We start from the raw sequence: 20,596 nt of genomic DNA on the forward strand, positions 1-20,596 counted from the left end.
CCACAGCTGACCTCACAGTGCAGATATTTGGACCTGCATGCTAGATGCCACATTTGGAATTAAACAGAAGAGAGATGGAAAGCAGCAAACCTAAGACACATCAAAGAAAGAGATAAAAGTGCATGGAGCCTTCTGGAGGATTAGGGAAGAACCTGGGTTGGAAGTTACTGGCAGCATACCATGAACACCCTCAGTACAACTTTGGCACTGCCAGTTCAGCAAAGAATCCCAAACATTTGCTAGATGATCTCAGTAGAGTCACACTCATTTTGTGATTGACTGCACGACAAGGTCAGGAACACGTGGATACAGCTTCCTGTTCCAATTCTTATACATGGTCAAGTGCTATCATTTCCCAAGGCACAACCAAAAAGGGCAGCTGATAGTAAGCTGTTCACAGTCACTTACGCTACACTTCAAAAAACACACACACACACACACAAGCTTGGGGCAATGATCATAAGCCAGTTCAACTAGTCCCAAACATCCAGACAAAAAGCTCTGTGAAGCTGATATTCAGTATTTCAGTGAAGGTTCCTAAAATAAGGGCTTGCTGAATAAAAAAAAAAAAATCAGCAATCAGAGACAGTGAAGAAGCCAGAACATGTGTGTGTTGCAGGGAGCTGACATACTGTGAAACTTTCAGGAACAGCCACTGCTTTATCCATAGAAATGTGTAATACGTGGAAATGTGCCCAGACACACAGTGAAATGTCTTTCGCAGCAACCACAGAAGGAGCAGAAAAGAATGAAAAGCTTTGACATGCCATTTCTACATTCTAAGCACAACAGTCCTCCCAGACTTTGGAAGTCTGTGCTCAGTCAAAAGAACATACAATACATGTAGATTGAGCCAGATTATTTGAAGCCGTAAACAACTACAAAAAGTGCTTTTCAGAGATGACATGCTGGATACAAAGCAAGCAGACGGCAAACTTCGAGCCAGCACATTCCCATATTCCAGAAATGTGGTATCTGTTCAGCAGCGCCTCGCCATTACTTGGAACCAATGGAGAAGTCATCCTCCTTTCAATATGACAAGTTAAAAATCACAGAGCATGTTGCCAGTTTTTACTATCAGGGATGCAAAGCTGGAGTCAAAGCCTATGAAAGAACTGTCATCTCAGGGGCAAAACGGAGCTTTTAAACAGAATAAGCTGAACTCATAATAAAACGCTGGGCTGGCAGAATCACTGAAACCAGAACAAAGTGAAAACATCCTTCACAGCTGGAAGCTGCAAACAGTCGCACAATACAATATCAAAAACTAATCAGTTTTGCTATTTTCATTTTGATTCCAACATGTATAAGAATAGGAGTACTTACAGCCCTAGGCTTTTAAGAATAAAAACAAAATTATTTATTGGTTGTCACTATGGTCTAGAATATCCTGTCAATGGTTGTACATGTGAATCTGTACTTCTCTACCAATTAATTATGCATTGTTTAGTAAACACTTGCCACTGTTTATATTTCTGTCATGTTCAAAACAGGTAAAAATTAGTTCAGCAAAGTGTGTGAGTTAGTGTGTGTGTATTTTTTTAAGCTATCGGGGGGGGGGGGGGCAGATGGCCAGGTGGCATTATCTCTATCTGTCGCCGACTTTAACTCTTTCTCACATTCTTTGGGAAAACGGGAGGGGAGCTTTCATTTCACATAAAGAGGGGTGCAAAAGCCAGGTCTGGCAGAATTGACTTTTTGCAAGCTGGGTGCTTCGTTGCCTTTTCAATAAGCGCTTCTGATCAACAAGCCAGAGCCTTGTTATTGATTCAAGGACTGAAACCTAACAGATGCTAAGAATCCTGATAGTTGTGCCAGTTTGTTTCGAAGTACATGGGATCCTTTACCTTTTGTTAATGGGCTTTTCATCTTTCTCATAAGGCCGGATGAACCATTTTCCAATCCTCACAAAGTTCTTATCCATCAAGCATCTGTAAATGAATCACAATAACAATTATTCAGCAACTGATGACAATATTAGGACTCCACCACCTCAAGATTTTACATTTCACATGTGGAACCCTTCATAACTTTGTCGATTCTGCATTTACAAATATCAGTATTTCCTTTCTTATTAGCCATTCTCATCATGAAAATCACTGCATGAAATCCTCCCTATCAGCTTCCAAGATTGCAATCCTGAATGCATGTATTTCAAGTTAAGTCATACTGCGTGCCACAGACCTTCCTTCCTCTGCAAGCATGCACAGTACCAAAGCCTTAGTTGATGCAAAAAACTGAGAAAACCAAATATTTAACCTTTTAAATATGCACAATAAACATTCCTCGGTTTATTCTTTGGCTGCCAAAACAAATAGAAAACAAATCGTCATGTCGATTTGGTCCTGGATCATTTAACATTAAGCAAATCTGATTTCTAGCAGTAAATTCAGGAACAAGCGGACACAGTATAATTAAAGCCAATAATCTTTAGTTTCTAACAGTGTTTATATTTCTAAAGATACAACAATAAAGGCACTGATGAAGGGAGAAGACAGAAAAGTTGACACATGTAAAAAAAAGGTTTGCATTTTACAACATAAAGAACTTCCTTAAGCAACTTACCAAAAACCTTTTCAAACTTAAAAGCTGAAACAACATTCAAAACCATGGTCACCCAGGGATAAGATCCGGTCAAAGTTTTGGGGAAAATATGACCTCAGGTGGCAACTTGCAGGAAAAGGGCTCCTAAGGTGGATTACAATAAGGCAAAGGAGCATAATTCAATAGATCAGCACCTATCATGGTTGGTGACAGTGGGTGGTAATGAGGTATGAGGCCCCCTGTTGGAAATAATCCATTTCTTCCTCCAGCAGGAAATTTTCCCAAGGCAACTAACGGAGGCTCTTAAATAATCCTTTGGATCCTTTGAATACATCCAACTACTGCCCAGTCGTGAATGTATTGTTTCTCTTTTTTTATTTATTTATTCATTCATTCATTCATTCTGAGGCAGGAATAGAACTGGGGAAGGGGGCAGTCCCATTCCAACAGGAAGTGGAAAAAAGAAAAATCATTGTCTGCATCCTCGATCGGATGGTGGGAAACATTCACAAGATGTCCTCTGGTTCAGGGGAGAAGTGCCTTTTCTGTTGTTTAACAAGATCAGTCTTAGAGGAATCCCAGAAGGATGCAAATATAACCTTAATCCCCAAATTAGACAAAGTGCTTTTGGAATTTTAGACCGATCTCGTTATTAAATTCTGATTACAAAATTTTCACAGGAATTTAGACTAATGGACTCAAAGTAGTTCTCCATAAATATATTCATGAAGGCCAGTCAGGATTTCTCCCGAGAAGGCAGCTTAAAGATAATGTCAGAATAATACCTGATATTTTAGAACTATTTGAACAGTCCTCTAATAGACAGCTAGCATTATTATTTATTGATATGGGAAAAGCTTTTGATAAACTCAGCTGGGACTTTCTCTTGGAGATTTTGGATAGATGGAAATTTGGTGACAAATTTAACTCTTAGATTAATCAAATATATACAGAACAATGGGCCAGATTTATTGTTAATAATTATCTAATAAATTTCTGATAAAACGTGGCACAAGACAGGGCTGCCCTGTTTCGCCCTTATTGTTCGTAACAACTCTGGAATCTTTAAATGAAAGCATTAGAAGAGTTCAGAACATTCAAGGTGTAAAAATAAAATATGAGACTTAAAAACTAAGAGCTTATGCAGATGACCCTGTACTTATTCTAGAAGACCCTTTGGACTCAATTGACTCAGTCAAAGATATATTACATACATTTGAGAGTATATCTGGACTAAAAATAAATGAAAATAAATCGAAGATATTACTTAAGAACACAGAGGCTAATAATAGTAATCAACTGGCAATTTTATTGGGATTTCAAGTGATATCTAGTAGAATATCTTGGTAGATATATATCACCTTCAAATCTTCATTATTTAAAAATAATTATGTTAAAAAGTGGAACATGATCAAACAAGACTTAAAAAGATGGGGAATATCTTTTATGGGAAAGATATCTGTAATCAAAATGAACAAAATGTTGTTCTTGTTTCAATGCCTCCTATTTATTACATCAGATAAAGTGTTTAAACAATGGCAAACTGATTTATCTAAATTATTATGTGGAGGAAAGAAACTCAGAGTTAATTATAAAATTCTGACTGATAGTATTGAAAGGGGAGGGTTAATTGAAAATTTGACCATGATGCTTAGTTTGGATTAACGATTGGCTGTCTTCAGTGGTAGGATCCAAATAATTTAACAACCGGTTTCGGTGGTGGGGATTCAAATAATTTAACAACTGTTACAAGCACCATTTTAACAACCGGTTCTGCTGAAGTGGTGTGAACCTGCTGAATCCCACCACTGGCTGTCTTTAACCAATATGAGATTATTAACAGTGGACGGGGAAGGCAAAAGGTTTGGTTGGCATGCTTACTTATGGTTTCAAAAAGACAAATCTAATAAACAATTTACATACACTATATAGTAAGAACAGCATTATTAAAAACTTGGAAAAATACAGCTGCAAATTATATTCAGGTTTGCCTTTATGAAGGTCCATTAAGTAGGCACAACACAAGTAAGAACTGGTTGCGATATTCGGATAAAGTACTAAGGAGGAAATTGAAGGAAAACTTAAATATAAATTGAAGACTCAAGAAGAACTAAACCGGATCGGTTGGAATATTAATTGGTGGTTTTATTGCCAACTAAAAGGTTGTGACTCTGATAAAAATAAGTTTTAAAAAATTAAAGAATTAGATATGCCTGAAGAAAAATTATTGAAACAAAAGGACCATTTGTTTTTTAAAATGTATGACTTATATCTAACTTTAAAGGTTGAAGATGAGTATATTAAAGAATATATGATAATCTGGGCTAGGGATGTGGGTCATAATATCTGTTTCGAAACTTGGAAAAACTTATGGAGTAAAGATCTGAAATACTCTAAGAGCTTTTAAAGAAGAGAAAACCATTATAAGGTGATTTTTCATTGGTATTTTACACCTCTGGAGATTGCAAAAATATACTGATCTCAAGGGCTTTGCTGGAAATGTGGGAAACATCTGGGTACCTTTTCCCATCAATGGTGGAGCTGTGTTAAAGCTGAGAATTTTTGGGAAACCATACATAAAGAAATATTGATAATACTAAATTTGAGATTTGAGAAAAAACCTGAGATGTATCGATTAAAGATTGTTGACAAAAATATAGATAAAGATAAAGCCAGTCTGTTTAGATATTTGTCAGCAACAGCTAGGATACTTTGAGCTATATACTGGAGAGTCGAGAAAACTCTGTCAATAACAGAATGGCAACATAAGGTCATAAATACAGTTAGAATAGCTAAGCTCTCTAGTTATATAGATTACAAATTGGACTCTGATTTTAGGGAGGAATGGAGAAACTGGATAACTTACATAAGAGGAAAATATAAATATAACCGTGTAACTATATACTGTATATAATTTTGCATTTTTCTTTTTTCTTTTATTATTTTTATTGTTTTGTTTTATCATCATCATCATCATTATTATTATTATTATTATTATTATTATTATTATTATTATTATTATTATTATTATTATTATGGTAGATTTCACAGCTGCCAGATCTTTAGCTGGTTGTTGGCCTTCATTACAATTTGAGCCTCACCCAGAGGCCTAGGAAGTTGTAATGTATCAGTGTAGTCTTTGTGCAGATCCCAGCAAGGCTGCCTTCTGAATTTGACAGATGTTAATTTTATCGAATCTCAAGATGTTTCAAAGTGCATGCCTCCTAGTGGGAGCCTTTTTTGGGATGGCGGCCAGCGTGCCGATTACCACTGGGACGACCTCAGCTAGTTTGTGCCATAGACGCTGAAGCTCGATTTTCAAATCATGGTATCTAGTGACCTTCTCATGTTCTTTTTCAATGACCCTGCTGTCACCAGGGACTGCGTCGATGATGGTCACTTTCTTGTCCTCGATCACGGTAATGTCTGGTGTATTGTGGATGATGATGATGATGACGACGACAACGACAATAGCTTCTCTTTATTTTTATTTTCTTTATTTTTTACTGTTATTTATTTTTATTTTTAGGATTATTTATTTAATTACTTGTCTTTACATGTATTTATTCTTAAACGATGCAATAGCTGGAAGTGCCTTTAGTTGTAATGTAAATATTAAGTTGAAATTTCTATTTATGCATTGTATTTTATGAATGTTGAAATAAAACTTATTGCCCAAAAAAAGGAGTGCCATTAAAAGCCATAGCAGAGTGAGAGAGAGAGAAACATCTGGATTTTTTGACCCACAGCAGTCAATGGAAGAGAAGGGGCTATTGAAAAAGAAGAGCTCGGATTTATATCCCTTTTTCTCTCCTGTAAGGAAACTCAAAGGACCTTAAAAACTCCCTTCCTTTCCTCTCCCCACAAAAGACACTTTGTGAGGCAGGTGGGGCTGAGAGAATTCCAAAGAACTTTGACTAGACTAAGGTCACCCAGCAGGCTTCATGCGTAGGAGTGGGGAAACAAATCTGGTTCTCCAGATTAGAGTCCACCTGCTCTTAATCACTACATCACGCTGGCTCTTGTAAGGCATCTGATTTGCATTCAGATGGTCTGAGATTCAGCCCCTGAAATCTCCTGTTAAAAGGATCAGGTGGTATGAAAGACCCTGGAGATCTTCTAGTCAGAGTAGACCATACTGATCTTGATAGAACAATGGTCTGATTCAGTATAAGGCAGCTTCATGTGTGTGCCTTTGGGGCTCTTAGGCACCACCAGCCTGCCTGAATGTAAACATAAGTGAGCCAGAAGTGACTTGGAACTGCCAGTGCTGCAACAAAAACAGCTGTTCATCAAATCTGGTACCTAAATGCTACTGAAAATCTGACTTAAATACAGCATGCTGACCACCAGCAACTTTGTTCTACAGCTGGTATCAAATTTAACAACACTACAAAAAATGTAGTCATAACAAGACTGAACTAGAAAAAAGAGGCTAGGAGACTAATGTGCCATTGTAGAGTTTTGGGGTTTTTTTAAAATGAAGAACTTGAAGATGGGTGTACAGCACTACAGAATAGCTCCAGTACAGGTAGCAACAGAGAATGCTCAGTTTATCCCCACTGAAGCCACTGTCCTTACATGGTTGGTGTGCGTTTCCGTTTATCACTGCAACAAAAATGGCCTGTTCATCAGAAAACACAGCTGGCACAAAAAGATGGCAAGAGTCTGTTTCCAGTGAGTAGTACATATAATATAATCAATCAAATCGATAAATAGTGCACATTTTACTCCCCTTTCCTAAGTACCGAAACTTGTTTACCAGCCAATGCATAAAATCTGAGTCAACTGTCAAAGGAAGCATAATTAATACTGCTTTATTACTGCTACCAAGTATACATTCCCTGTAACAAATCAATCTGGAGTCTCACACAGAGGCCATAGACCCAAACACAATGAGGATTTATACTTTATTATGAATGCCAGCCCCTTAATTCTATTGGATTTCTAGGCCACAAACACTATTTGTTCATTTACTGAAACCTCAAGAGGAAGCTCTTAAAGCATGAAGGCTTACAAATATAATTTTCTAAAAAATTACACTTGATCTCATGGTTTTTGTGGCTTCTGTTCCATATTCATTTTGCAGAGAGGGGAAAAGAAGTATGTTATGGAAAAGGTGCTCTTCCAAACATTCCTGACAAACTGTAATTCTGTAATTCTAAATCTCATGACTGTCAACACTACTTTTACTATCATTTCACCTATCATGTTTGGAGCTACTGTTGCATCTTCTAAACATAGGCAGGTATTTTATTTATTTACTCGTATCATTTATATCCCACCTTTTTCCCTAATAGGGATGCAAAGCAGATTTTACTGTTCTCCTCTCCCCTTTTTATTTATACTTATTGTTGACTGATAGATTGATTTGTGGCCCACCCTTTCTGGACTCCCCTTTAGTCTACAAGATATTTATGTGAATGGACAGTTGGGCTAATGACTTACGGCATCATTTGCCAAAAAAAAAAAAAGGCTAAATAACTAATAAATTCCAAATGTAGTGAAGGTATTTCAAATGATCTGTCAGCTTAACATACAACACAAAACTGGCCCGTAAAAGGCATAAACAAACAAACAAAGTATTCCATAAATCCTCAAGCAGCAAGTCAAGAACACTCCGCAATGGGTTTTCCAAGAATTTTTGTTCATATAGTTACTGATTTAGCAGTATATACTTCATTCTCTCTTTCCACACTCATGCATTAAATTAACCAGGCAGCAAAGATTGAGCCAAGGAATCATCAGCCAAAAATTGGATAACATTTTTCCAAAATTCACTTTGTCCTGACCCTAATATTTCTTTGGCTAGCTCTGCTTTATGTATGGGCCAAACTCGAGCTCTAGAGTTACAGTGGAATTTCTGGTACTCTTGAAATCAGTATTTTTTTTTTTTTGCATCCAAGACTGTCTAGTATTTACCAGCAGTCCACACATTTGAACAGTAAGGATACATGCTCAAGGTCAAGTTAATGTACTGTGTCACTGCAACCTAAACTGAAGCAGCATCTCTGCACGTGCGAGAGCATCCATGCTAAAGTTCGCCCCATCTCTCTCCCTCCTCTCTGTTGGCGTCTTCCATCAATTGTCAGTTTTAGACTTAGGTCAGGACACAGTATAAACAGAAATAATAAAACAAAAAGCTGCAGCTCTCCTAAATGGGCCCCCAATAAATTCTCCCAACAGCAACTGACCTCCCTCCCTCTTGAAACTGCCTCTTCACTGCTTGCCTGTCCAAAATTTTCTGCCTACCTTTTTAGCAAAATGAAGAGAGCTCGGCGAGCAGCTTACGTTTGGAGAAGTTAAGAAGTAACAAGGATTTCTCCAATTTTTCCTTATCTTCTCCATATAAAAAAAAAAATTCCACCAACTCTAAATTTCCACACAAACCAGTGTATGTTAGCAAGAGGAGGGAAGGGCTGTGAGGAGCCATGTTGCTATCATGTAATATTAAGCATACATTGACATGCCTTACCTTTCTAGCAAGTTGTGGATTGCCTTGAACAGCAGGGTTCTGCACTCATAGGAAAGCCCATTCTCCCAGAGTCCTTCTTCCACCACTGTGAACATTAAAAAAAAAAAAAGGATTAGTATATTATACAACAAAAGGGGTGGGGGGGAGAGGATGAATAATTTAGTTCAAGGTATCCTCAAGGTAAATAAATAAATAAAATATCAGAATGCAGATTCAGAACAAACAACAAAGAGCAAACTATCCTAAAACAGTAATTTTCAAAGCCAATGTGGTCGGATCAAACTGGTTGCAAACACAGCTGTACACCCCATTACCGTGGTCAATAGTCAAGCTATTATCAAGTCACAGACTATTCACAAACTAATTCTTATGGAAAAATTGGTAGGAATAGTGTGCTGACATGTCATAGCTTCTACAAGAGACATAAAATTAGAATGGAATCAAGGATGCTTCGGGGGGCCTAAGACAGAAGGATTAAAAGGACAGGAGGATGAAAGAAGGATAAGTAAGTGGATTCAGTGCTGAAAAACAAAGATCTAAGGGAAGGCAGGTGCAGGAGGTTACAGACAGAAGGGAAGGGGCAGAAGAGGTGTAACATTGAGGGCAGAAAGGAACAAAAGGTTCCCTAAGGGCTGCATGACATTGGCAAAAAGGAAAAAGACATGCAAAAGAGTTCTGGAAGGAAAGTGTGAAGAAGAAAACTAAACTTTCCACATACATCAACTAGCTAAATATTTGGCCACAAATGAAAAATAAACATTTCAGAAGCAAGCAGACATGCACCAGCAGACAGGAATACTGAAATGCAAGGCTAGACAGCTTTTTTTCCCTGTATTAGTACCACTCCTTCAGGAAGCAGTGCTTCCATTCTCTCAGTCTCTACTTCTTTTGTTGCTCCATACTGGGTAGCAAGCTGCCATCAGTCGGAGATTATTAGGTCTGCAACTAGCTGAGAGTATGAGTGCATCTCAGTAAACAGATAGCAAACGAGACACAGGATTTTTTAATTTGTTGGTCATATGGCACAAGTGCCATTTTTAGACACACTAAACAATAGCAATTTTCTGCCAATAAAATACAGCATGTCAACCAGATTTTTAAAGTGCCTCCCTCAGTTTTACTTCCCCATAAATAACAGTTAATTTGTGAAGCTTTCTGTGTAAATATTTTTGCCTGCCTGTATAACTACAACCTGCAGGAAGTCAAGCTTCGGAACCTTCAAAAAAGCGGAAAACAGAAAGCAAACAATATAACTTTCATTATTATATGAATTTCCACAGAGAGAGAGAGTAACATAAATATAATACATTACAATTAAAGTTGCATGTGGGAACAAAAAAGCAATTCCTGCTGATGTAAATTTCAGAAGTATTTTTAGCGAAGGAAACAGGTACATGCAAATAAAATCTTCAATCAGCTTACCGATGAGAAAAAAAACCTGGAAATTATTATGCATCTACACTGCAATGGAGAATGCCACAAGCATTTAAAAAACCTGTTAACCTACTTCTGTTTCCCAATATAGTTCAGTATTTTAAACCTTTGATACACTTCTAGAAATATGGCCATGGTCTTTCTTTTGCCATTAATATTCCTACTTGTTCTGTACAAAAAATGATTTGATTTTATTAGTATTCAAGTATCTCTTACACCCTTCTCTGTACCTGTCATTCCTAGTGCCCAAGTTTTTCTTGCAGATCTGTATATTCTCTATTTTAGCATTACGTTAAATGGATGAGGAACAAATGTACCGATATTTACAATAGTTTGGTTTAATGGCTCAAATAATTTCTGTGAGAAGACAGCATATTACAGCGATTCTAAGTAGGTCCCACTTCTAAACTAACTAAAGTTTTCAAGACTCGTTTACAAAGTAATTCCACACTAACAACAACTTAATATACTGAGATTCCACAGTGGAAAAAAAACTGTATCATTATTTTTCATGCTTAGTATTTATAAAAATGTACAAAAATATAGCTTTACTACCATATGTATGAAAAACACTATGCAGAAACAAACCCAGACTTGCCATTGATCCTTTGAGAGTCTCCTCTCCCAAAACCTCCAGTTTTACCTCCCAAAACCCCCAGTCTGAGATCCGCGGGATACTGAAAACGTTACAATGCTTAGTCTCTGCAAGGAGTTGCAAGTGTCAGTGCACAAAGGTCTTGCTCCAAGGACTTTGATTTCTATGGAGATATGGTTGACTATTAACTCAGCACCCAACAACAAGATGAAAAGGGAAATTGTGGTTTATAATTTCAACATTAAAATTCATGCCAATCCAATACGGTTTAGAAGAGGAATAACTTCCAGTCAACATCAAGTGCTCAGAGATGGTACGTTTTTTCTTTTCATGCACTGGGATTCACACATTTGCTTCCTGCAGCAAGTGCCTTTAGCCACTGCCAAGTATGACGAGCTAAGTCCTTCTTCCAAGCCAAGGAAGAGAGCAGGGGACTGCAGCTGAAATCCCAACACCTTTTCACAAGCACTCACAGTGTATGATGCCCAGCATAGTATCAAAACCAAGACTAACCCTTTGCTACGTTAAGGGAGTGCCAGTTGAGGCAGCCACAAAATCTGGCTGGGCATCAATACAAGGCAAGATTGCTGGGTCCTTAGTCATGCACCACAATGTAGCTAAAGCTTAAACAAACAGCTACACATTTTTTTAAACACACACACACCCACCAGAGGCTAGCTCCACTTACTACCTTGGGCATCAGAAATAATTAAATCTTATTATCCAGAACATTGATTGCTGTAACAATATTGGCAACTGTAAATATGCAAGGAGGTACACACCCTGGGACAAAACTAGCTATTTTGACATTAAAATTACTGAAAATCAATGTCTTCCTCTGGTCTCCTAAAAGACTGGTACCCTAGAAGAGAATGAGTGCATAAGAAAATGATTATCTTAACAACTACAAAAGAGGTTGTTCTGTAATCAGGGACATAGCTCCAAATTGCTTTCCTCTATGCTTTCCTTTCTTCCATGTTAAAAAATCAATTTAAAAACTCAATTCATTGGCAGATGTATGCATTAAATAAATATATCAAAAATTCAATTACCACAGACCTGCATTAAACCCTTCATTTTATTTTTGATTAAGTAGAGAAACAATTTAGTGACAAATGCAGAAGTATCAGTGTATCCCAGCAAATGACATTAAAAAAAAGTAGCAAGTACTATAATGCTACATTGATTCTGAAATACTGAATTAAGGCCATAAAATATCTAATTAAGTGCAATGCTATTGATCAATCATTGTTATGCTGCCATTGATTCCCCTATAAAATGTGTGTCTGAAATCCTTAGTGACTAAATAAACTTGCTACTTTATCAGATCCAATCCTGCTTGCAATTCTAATGTCCTTGGCACTGTTTATAGTTCTAATGAAATTTGCCATCACCAGCATTCAAAATTCTGAGGAAGTAACTTCCCTATCGGGTCATCAGTAAAACGGAAACAATCATTTACTAAGCTAAGCTGTTTGCTTTGACCCTTTTGTAAATACACTCAGAATACTTTTAAACACCCATTTATGTTACTAGCAGTTGCTTCATCTGTTACAATGGACCTTACTACACGATAGTCTAGAGCTTCCAAATAGTGTAATAACTGTTTTTAACCTCAAAAGGCAGTAGAAATACAATATTTGTATTACAGTATTTGAATGGGATCTGAAAGAGACCTTATGTACTTTAACTCTGTGCAGTATATTATCTGAAATCAATTTTCAGCATTTTAAATATAAAGACTACAGTGGTTTTACTGCTCTTGGACTTTACAGAAATTAATGTGTTCCAATTAGTACCGGAAAAGGAGTGCTATCTTCTTCTTTTCTTTTAAACAGAGGCGGATTCCGCATAGGCTAAAAACAGTGCCTCTGGAATGGTAAAAACACTGTTCCAGGGGCACTGTTTGCACGGCTGCCACCTCTGCATCGAGGCAGCACGTGCTTCCCCCACCCACTCACCTGGGCAGAAACGTTGTTTTCCTGGGAAACAGAGTTTCCCAGCCTGTGCCATGCAAATGGACCAGGTTGGAGGCACCGCTTTTCGGTGCCTCCATTTTTCCCCACACTTATCTTCTTTCCATGCAGAAAGGCACGCCCACGCTGTCCTTTGACCTTCAGGGGTGAGAGGGCAGCGGGGGTGAGAGGGCAGCCTCCTGTCCCTGCGGAGCTCCACAGGGAGAGAAGATAAATGGAGGCGTGCAGAGGCCCCTTCTTGGGCCACGAGGCTCCACTGGCATCATATATGCCGTGGGAAACTGAGAGTGGCATTTCTTTTTTTTTCTTTTTTTAAATAGTTAATTCACATTTATTAATAGATTAAAATATATTACAACAGTAAATCATTTGCATTATACATTAAAAAAACTTACTATGTATAGTTGTACATACTTTCTCTTTACAATCTATCGGCGTACTTCTTATAACCTTTGATTTCAATCTCCCACAGTGGGGTATATATTCGCTGAATAGTTAAATAAGGCTTCTCTTCCTTATTGTCATATTGTCCTATAAACATGTTTACGGAAAGTGTACCAATTAGAGCTTCACTTATATAACATTACACTACTAACTTTGTAACATTAAATGTTAAATTTATCTAACTCAATTCTGTCTTTTTTGTAAAAAAAAAAGTTTTTAGAGGTGTCCATATATTTTCTCTCTTCTTCATATCTTCTTCCTAGAAAGATAATGCAATACAATCCATGTCCATAAGAATATAAATGTTTTCCAACCATTCTTCTAAAGATGGAACCTTCTTTGATTTCCAATTGGCTGCAATTAGTAACCTTGCTACCGCCGTAAGGTAAGTAATAAGCTTAGTATATGGTTGGAGTTCTTTTATGTTAAATAACCCCTATCTAATGTGAGCTTGTTGGTACTTATAGAATTTTGAACATGGGCAGTGGACAGCAAGAAAAATCAGATGTCCCAAATGACAATCACAACATGGGGGTTATGGGGGACTAGCAGATCACAAATTGTTTGGAGGATTCCAAGTCATGCATTCTCCTATGAAGATGAGTCAGTGTTTCTGCAGACATAAAGATGATGGTTCCTGAATTCTTTTGAAGAATATCCTGCTCCAATGAGCTAGGGCAGTGGTTGTTAAACTTCTTGCCATCACACCTTCCTCAGGAAAGATCTTATGATCCACACCTGCCATAAATCTGGCCGAACATTAGGCAGGAAGAGTTTGCATTTTTAGTTCCTAAAAATAAAAAATATCTTGGGTGCTGTGTGGTTTCCGGGCTGTATGGCCGTGTTCTAGCAACAGCCCGGAAACCACACAGCACCCAAGTGATTCCGGCCGTGAAAACCTTCGACAATACATAAAAAATATCAATTAAAAAAATCAAAAAAATAAATTTTAGGTTCTGGAGTGGGCCAAAAATGCACACTCACTGAAATGAAAACAAATAGCACAAATGAAATCGTTTTACGGAAATAAAGTGTATGTAAAATATGGATAAACCAATTTATAGCTGAGAGGGAACTCACACCTCCCCCAGAGTCTGTCTGTACCTCCCCTGGGGAGGCATACCCCACAGATTAAGAACCCCTGAGCTAGGGAAAGCTATGAGAGGCTTTTTGAACAGATGGTATGTTAAAGAATTTAATAAGTACCAGAGATGCCACTGGCTGGTGCCACAGGGCTCGTGAGCACCACACCAGTGGATCACTGATTAAGTCTGTAACATCTTCAGATCTCTCTGTCAACAAGGTGACAAATTGCAAACTCTGTCCTTGTCCATCATGCCCTAATTTTAATCTTTTCTCCTCATCCTCTCCTTTTTATACATGACTTGAAGCCCAGTGCAGAATTCTGGGAAAGTCCAAACCTTGCTCTCTGTGTAGTAACAATTGTGTTGATCGTTACAAAAAGATCCTACATAGACCAACACAGCCACCTAAAACATTCTAGCTTCCATACAATTATCTACACACCACCTACTAAATCTCAAGGGAAAGGCAATATCAAATCAAGAGAGGCTGCACACGAACAAAGGAAGCCCAATGTAAGCATCATTTGCTGAAAATTTGCCGAGAGTCACTATTAATTTAAACACTTCACAGTTGAACAGTTTCCAAAACTGCTGACAATTTATAAAAAGAAACAAATGGCCAATTTAAAACATTCTGACACTCTGGGCCCACATCCCAAAGAGTTCTATGTACAGTAGAACTTGGGGATATTTTCTTTGAACAGCCAGACCCTATGACATATCAGAAACTGCCTGAAAAATCCACTTGGTCTCAAAAGCCGCTTGCTGTATGGGATGATTTGATAAACACATGCCTCTAGGAGAAAAGGACTGGAATCCAAAGCACAAAACAACAAATTACATCAAGCAGCAACATTTTTTATCTGTTACAACAACAACAACTACTACTACTACTACTACTACTACAAAAATACAGCTCACAAGCCATGGAAGTTTCACAAATTACACATTTCTATTTTTGACATATTTTGCTCACTGGAGTTTTCTTTTGGAAAATGTCAAGAGCCAGAGCCCAGAGGTAACATCATTTATACAGTTTACCTGCTTCAATGCTGAGATATGACAACTCGGGGAAACAAAGGGAAAAGGGGGGGGCGCAAAACCGTTTGAGGCCTTCCCTCCATTTTCCAGTTGAAACTCCCCACCCCCCACCCCCACAGTTTTTACCAAAGGAAAAAAACTGAAGCCTTTCCATTTTTTCCCTGGAAAAAAAGCCAAGGGGAAAAAGACAATGTCTGCCCCTGGTTTCAACATTTCTGGAAGTTTTACATTGCTACTTGGAAACTTTCTGTCAGGTAACTCATTACCATGAGATTCAAAAGATTTAATCCCATTAAAGGAACAATATATTGTCTCACATAGTTCGTACTCACGCTCATCATCATTCCACAGCAAAGTAATTACCTCATTCTTTCAGATGGACGGACAGTGTCTGACTGCAGAACACAATCTTGGCAAACACCTTTTGGAGCATAGGTGTCAAACTCGCGACCCTCCAGATGTTATGGACTACAGTTCCCATCATCCCCTGGCATGGTGCTGGCATGGTGCTGGCAGGGGATGATGGGAACTGTAGTCCATAACATCTGGAGGGCTGCGAGTTTGACACCATGGGGTGAGTATATACTTTGGCATGAAGTTTGAACTGCTTACCTATGACTGGATCATGAACATCTTTTGTTACTATGTTTCACGTAACAGGTGAACTTTAGTTTTAACACCACATTGTTCATAAATAAAAGAACAGCAGTCAGAGTAGAAGTGGCAGGAATGAGTAGGGAAGAAGACACTGAAGTAGCAACATCTTTCTACCAGCCTTAAAAAGAAAAGTAGTTTGCTGTATTATTGATGGATTTAAAAAGTCATCCTGGAAGGAAGGGTTAAAATGGTTGAAATTAAGGTAGTATGAATGCTTTGTTTTTTTAAAATTAAGGTGGTGTGGATGTTTTATATAGGGGGGTTTGATGTTTTAAGTACCGTTTTCCCCCGAAAATAAGACCTACCCCGAAAATAAGCCCTATCATGATTTTTCAGGATTTTTGGAGGAGGCTTAAAATATAAGCCCTACTCCAAAAATAAGCCCGAACGGTAGTTACAGACCAGGCTGGTGTGATCCAGCAGGGTGCTCCTTGCCAATGAGGATGCAGCTTGCATCACACGCGATAGGAGCTGCCAAGAGCCCGCCTTAATGAATTGTGAAGGTACCGTATTTCCCCTAAAATAAGCCCTACCCTGAAAATAAGTCCTAATACATCTTTTGATGCAAAAATTAATATAAGACCCTGTCTTATTTTCGGGGAAACACGGTAGCAGACACTTCTTAGTCAACATGGTGTTTTCTTTCTTTGTCAGACAGAGGCATGAAACAATTCTATTAGTAGAGAAAGGGTTATCATCTGTAAATCTGACCACCTTTGTCAACGGGAAAGGGGTTAAAAATACTGAGCTAGTTGTCTGTCACAACTACTCTAGTAATGGCAAGGAAGCTGTGCAGCTGTACTTGCTGAAATGCAGCTGCCTCATTAGCATTCCTTCCCACCCCCTTCCCCAAACCACCACTCATCCAGCATTTCTGTGCTTGCAACAATAATCTTAAGAGAGCATTTTGCAGGAGACTTAGCCCTGGCTAAGGGCATTCTGTGGCATGATCGAGAGAACATGGGAACATGATTCATTAGACATGCCTGGAGTGATAACAATGGAGCTGCTTCTTGCGGCCTTTCCATTCTCTTGCATAGCACTGAGACTAATGCATTCTCGTTGCACAACAAACAAAATCTACATCCAGAAGAAAACTGTAATCACCTTTGATAAAGAGATGGTGTTTTCACTATGATAAGAAGCTACTCAGGATGGTCTCTTTTTATGGCAGCGTGTTTAAATGGTAAATACCCACAGGCGTAAAATTCCTCCTAACACTATCCAATAAACTGCCTTTAACAAGTCTCCATTTCCTGATATGAAACATGCAATAATATGTTGATGACTCTCAACCACTGCATCTATCTTTAACCATGGCTGCTACTGAAAAATAGCAGTAATAGCAGTTAACAGCCAATACTCTGAAGATTGCTATGTTTATCTGCCCCATGTTTAATGTTTGGCTTCTTCTGAAAGACAGTTTGTAACATTAAAAACAATGTCCTTGTGTCTACTTTCACTTCCTTTCAGCATTGTATTGCCCTGTGGTCTCCATTCCTACTTATCTACTTTCCTTTCCTTAGCCAATTCTATAAAATCTATCCTATAAACTTAAAACAACAAGATGTAGATCAACTGTATACAAGATCCACTATCAACAACATTAAAAAAAAAACCACCTACTGGAGAACTGTGAATAATGTGCTGCTAGTTTTCAAGCATCACTATCTATCTATAATTCAAACAAAAACTAAGCAGCTGCAGATTTATATAGAGTAATTTTATAAAGACTACAGGAAATCAACTTGTATAAAATGCAGCCACAGGCTCAGATTCAGAGATGTGCAAGCAGAAACAGACAGCCTAAGCACAGTTCTGCTTACACAAAAGCTTGTGAATGCCTAGCACTTTCTCCCCTATATCTAACAGTGGCTGAAGACTTCTTTCACAACAACTTGTTCAAGCAGAAAAATGTGTGAGAATGAATGCAACTTAGTGTAAAAACTAGCAGAGAGTCTTTTTTCACACTGCCATTAGTACATGCGGGAATCTTTTAATGTATCTAAGCCAAAAACTATTTGACTGACCCAGTCAAAACTGAGTACTTTAGACTTCATGGAAAAGTATACACACAACTATCTTCAACTGAGTTTAATTACTCTTTCCACAACAGCAAACCACTTTCTTCTCAGAACCCGTACAACAGAAGACAAATGAAAAGCAGATGTTAACCCATGATGTTTCACTTCTAGAAACTAATTTGGTTGATAAGCCAAGAAACAAATCTATTTTTTTAAAAAATAAACATTGCTGTTAAAACATGACTTAAACAGTAATGCTACACATTAGAATGGCATTTCAAACAGATTAGCTCAATCTGAAATACAACTGCAATAGTACATATTCAGACTGTGATAGTCTGATGGCCAAACACAATAAAACAAGACTTTATGAAACTGATATTATACAGTAACTTACACACTGTATATGTACCTGCGGAATGGCTCTGGTCAGAGGAGGGAACTTCAGGAAAACCAGTAAGAAACAATGGGAACTTTTAACAACAGGAAAGATCAGATCATATGATATTGTTCAACATGTTAATTAAAGCTTCTGGGTCAGGTTCACTTTAGTGCAGGGTCTGCACTCCGGCTCTCCAATTGGCCATGCTGGCAGGGGCTAATGGGAATTGTAGTCCATGAACATCTGGAGAGCTGGAGTGCTTTAGCGTGAACAAAAACAGGACTTCTGCTGAACCCTATGGAAGACTGCCTTCGGCCCTTACCTGCTGCTCATATACTACCATACCACAGTTCAACATGGATCTTTCATCTGGCAAAAGGAGCCTTCCTCTGGAGGGAAAACCTTTTGGCCATCAGGAAGTCTCCTTCCACCCAGAGACAGATTCACAGTCAACAGAAGGATAACCGCCCTTACCACCTCCCCCTGCCCCCACCCCCATACAAAAGGGAAAGAGCTAAATCAAATATGTGCTCAGGGAGTAATGGAAATGCACGTGTCACCCGATGAAGCCTACGTTGATTAAGCACCATCTCTACATTCCACCAGTACTGAAACGCTGCAATTAGTGCTTTCTTTTACTGTTGATCAATTTCTATCTTGCCCTACCCTTTACAAGTCAGGACAGGCAGCAATAATACAAAAACATAATGACTGAAACCTCTCCATATCTACCCTCATCCACTAAAAACCTGCTGAAATAAATAAAAAAAACACTACACCACTGCACACAAGCTCTTAAGTAACTTAAGTGCATAAAAACAAGATTGTATCACTTGCTGAATGGCCAGCAGAGGGAGCATAAAACACTGCGCTGTGAGGTTACTTTGTCTTCATTGCTAAAATAAGATACACAAAAGATTTCCACAAAGCACCATTATCAGTTGAAAACAGGAAACTCCAGAATCAACTCTACAATGAGTAAAATAGATAAAGAAGCTGGTTTTAGTGATAAGCAACGGGTAACTAGGAGAAAAGAGAGAGGAAGGCTTTACAAGTGGAATTTAACGTATTTTTGGTAGGACAAGAAGATCAGCAAGAACAGACTCACCCTTTCTGATACAGCCACCTACTAGCCCAGGGGTAGGGAACCTGTGGCTCTCCAGATGTTCAGGAACTACAATTCCCATCAGCCCCTACCAGCATGGCCAATTGGCCATGCTGACAGAGGCTGGTGGGAATTGTAGTTCCTGAACATCTGGAGAGCCGCAGGTTCCCTACCCCTGTACTAGCCTCATATTCACCACTCTGCATGAGGCTTCGCAACTTGTGAACCAAGGAAGCAAAAAGACCTAGAACAGTGGTGTGCCCTCCCCACCCCCACCCCCCGCAACAATTCAGGTGAGTTACTTGCTTCTTCAACTCTTGAAACACTTAAATTTGAGCTATCTTCTTAATAATCGAGCACTTCATGCTTGTTGAGTTAAACTTCCTAAGCATGTTTTAATATTATATGGGTCAGCCAAAAAAAACATCCACCATTCATAACTTATAAGATCCAGCTAGCTAAGGCCAGCCCAGTTTTGTCAGATCTCAGAAACGAAACAGGGTCGGCCGTGGTCAGTATTTCAATAGAAGACCGACAAGGAATGCCAGGGTTGCTAATGCAGAACTACACAATGGCAAAACACCTCTGAAATCTGTTGCCCTCAAAACTCTGTGGGATCACCACAAGACAGCTGCAACCTGATGGGCAAAAAAACAAAAGCGAAAGCAATCTTTAGAACAGAATGTTAGAACAGGGCGGTCTCAATTTAAATCTCCCTTCTATAAAATTATTAAATTAAGCCAAACCACTCTCAAGCTTTCAGCCCGATTCTGGGTGGGTTGGCAGGGGAGGACAGTGCAACTCTAGCACTGCCCCAGTCCTCCCAAAGAGCTT

General features: G+C 38.5%; 1 protein-coding gene across 2 annotated transcripts in view; it reads right to left on the reverse strand.

The window, feature by feature from the left end:
• The window catches only part of MED13L (mediator complex subunit 13L), a 190,593-nt gene that overhangs the window by 104,011 nt on the left and 65,986 nt on the right, over positions 1-20,596 (reverse strand). For both annotated transcript variants that reach the window (XM_048513786.1, XM_048513785.1), the window contains exons 3-4: positions 9,020-9,104; positions 1,848-1,931 (exon numbers count right to left, since the gene is read on the reverse strand). In XM_048513786.1, the coding sequence (XP_048369743.1) occupies positions 1,848-1,931; positions 9,020-9,104 (169 nt within the window). The remainder of the gene's footprint in view (positions 1-1,847; positions 1,932-9,019; positions 9,105-20,596) is intronic.

This window comes from Sphaerodactylus townsendi, linkage group LG13, assembly GCF_021028975.2.
Source record: "Sphaerodactylus townsendi isolate TG3544 linkage group LG13, MPM_Stown_v2.3, whole genome shotgun sequence".
Lineage (NCBI taxonomy): Eukaryota > Metazoa > Chordata > Lepidosauria > Squamata > Sphaerodactylidae > Sphaerodactylus > Sphaerodactylus townsendi.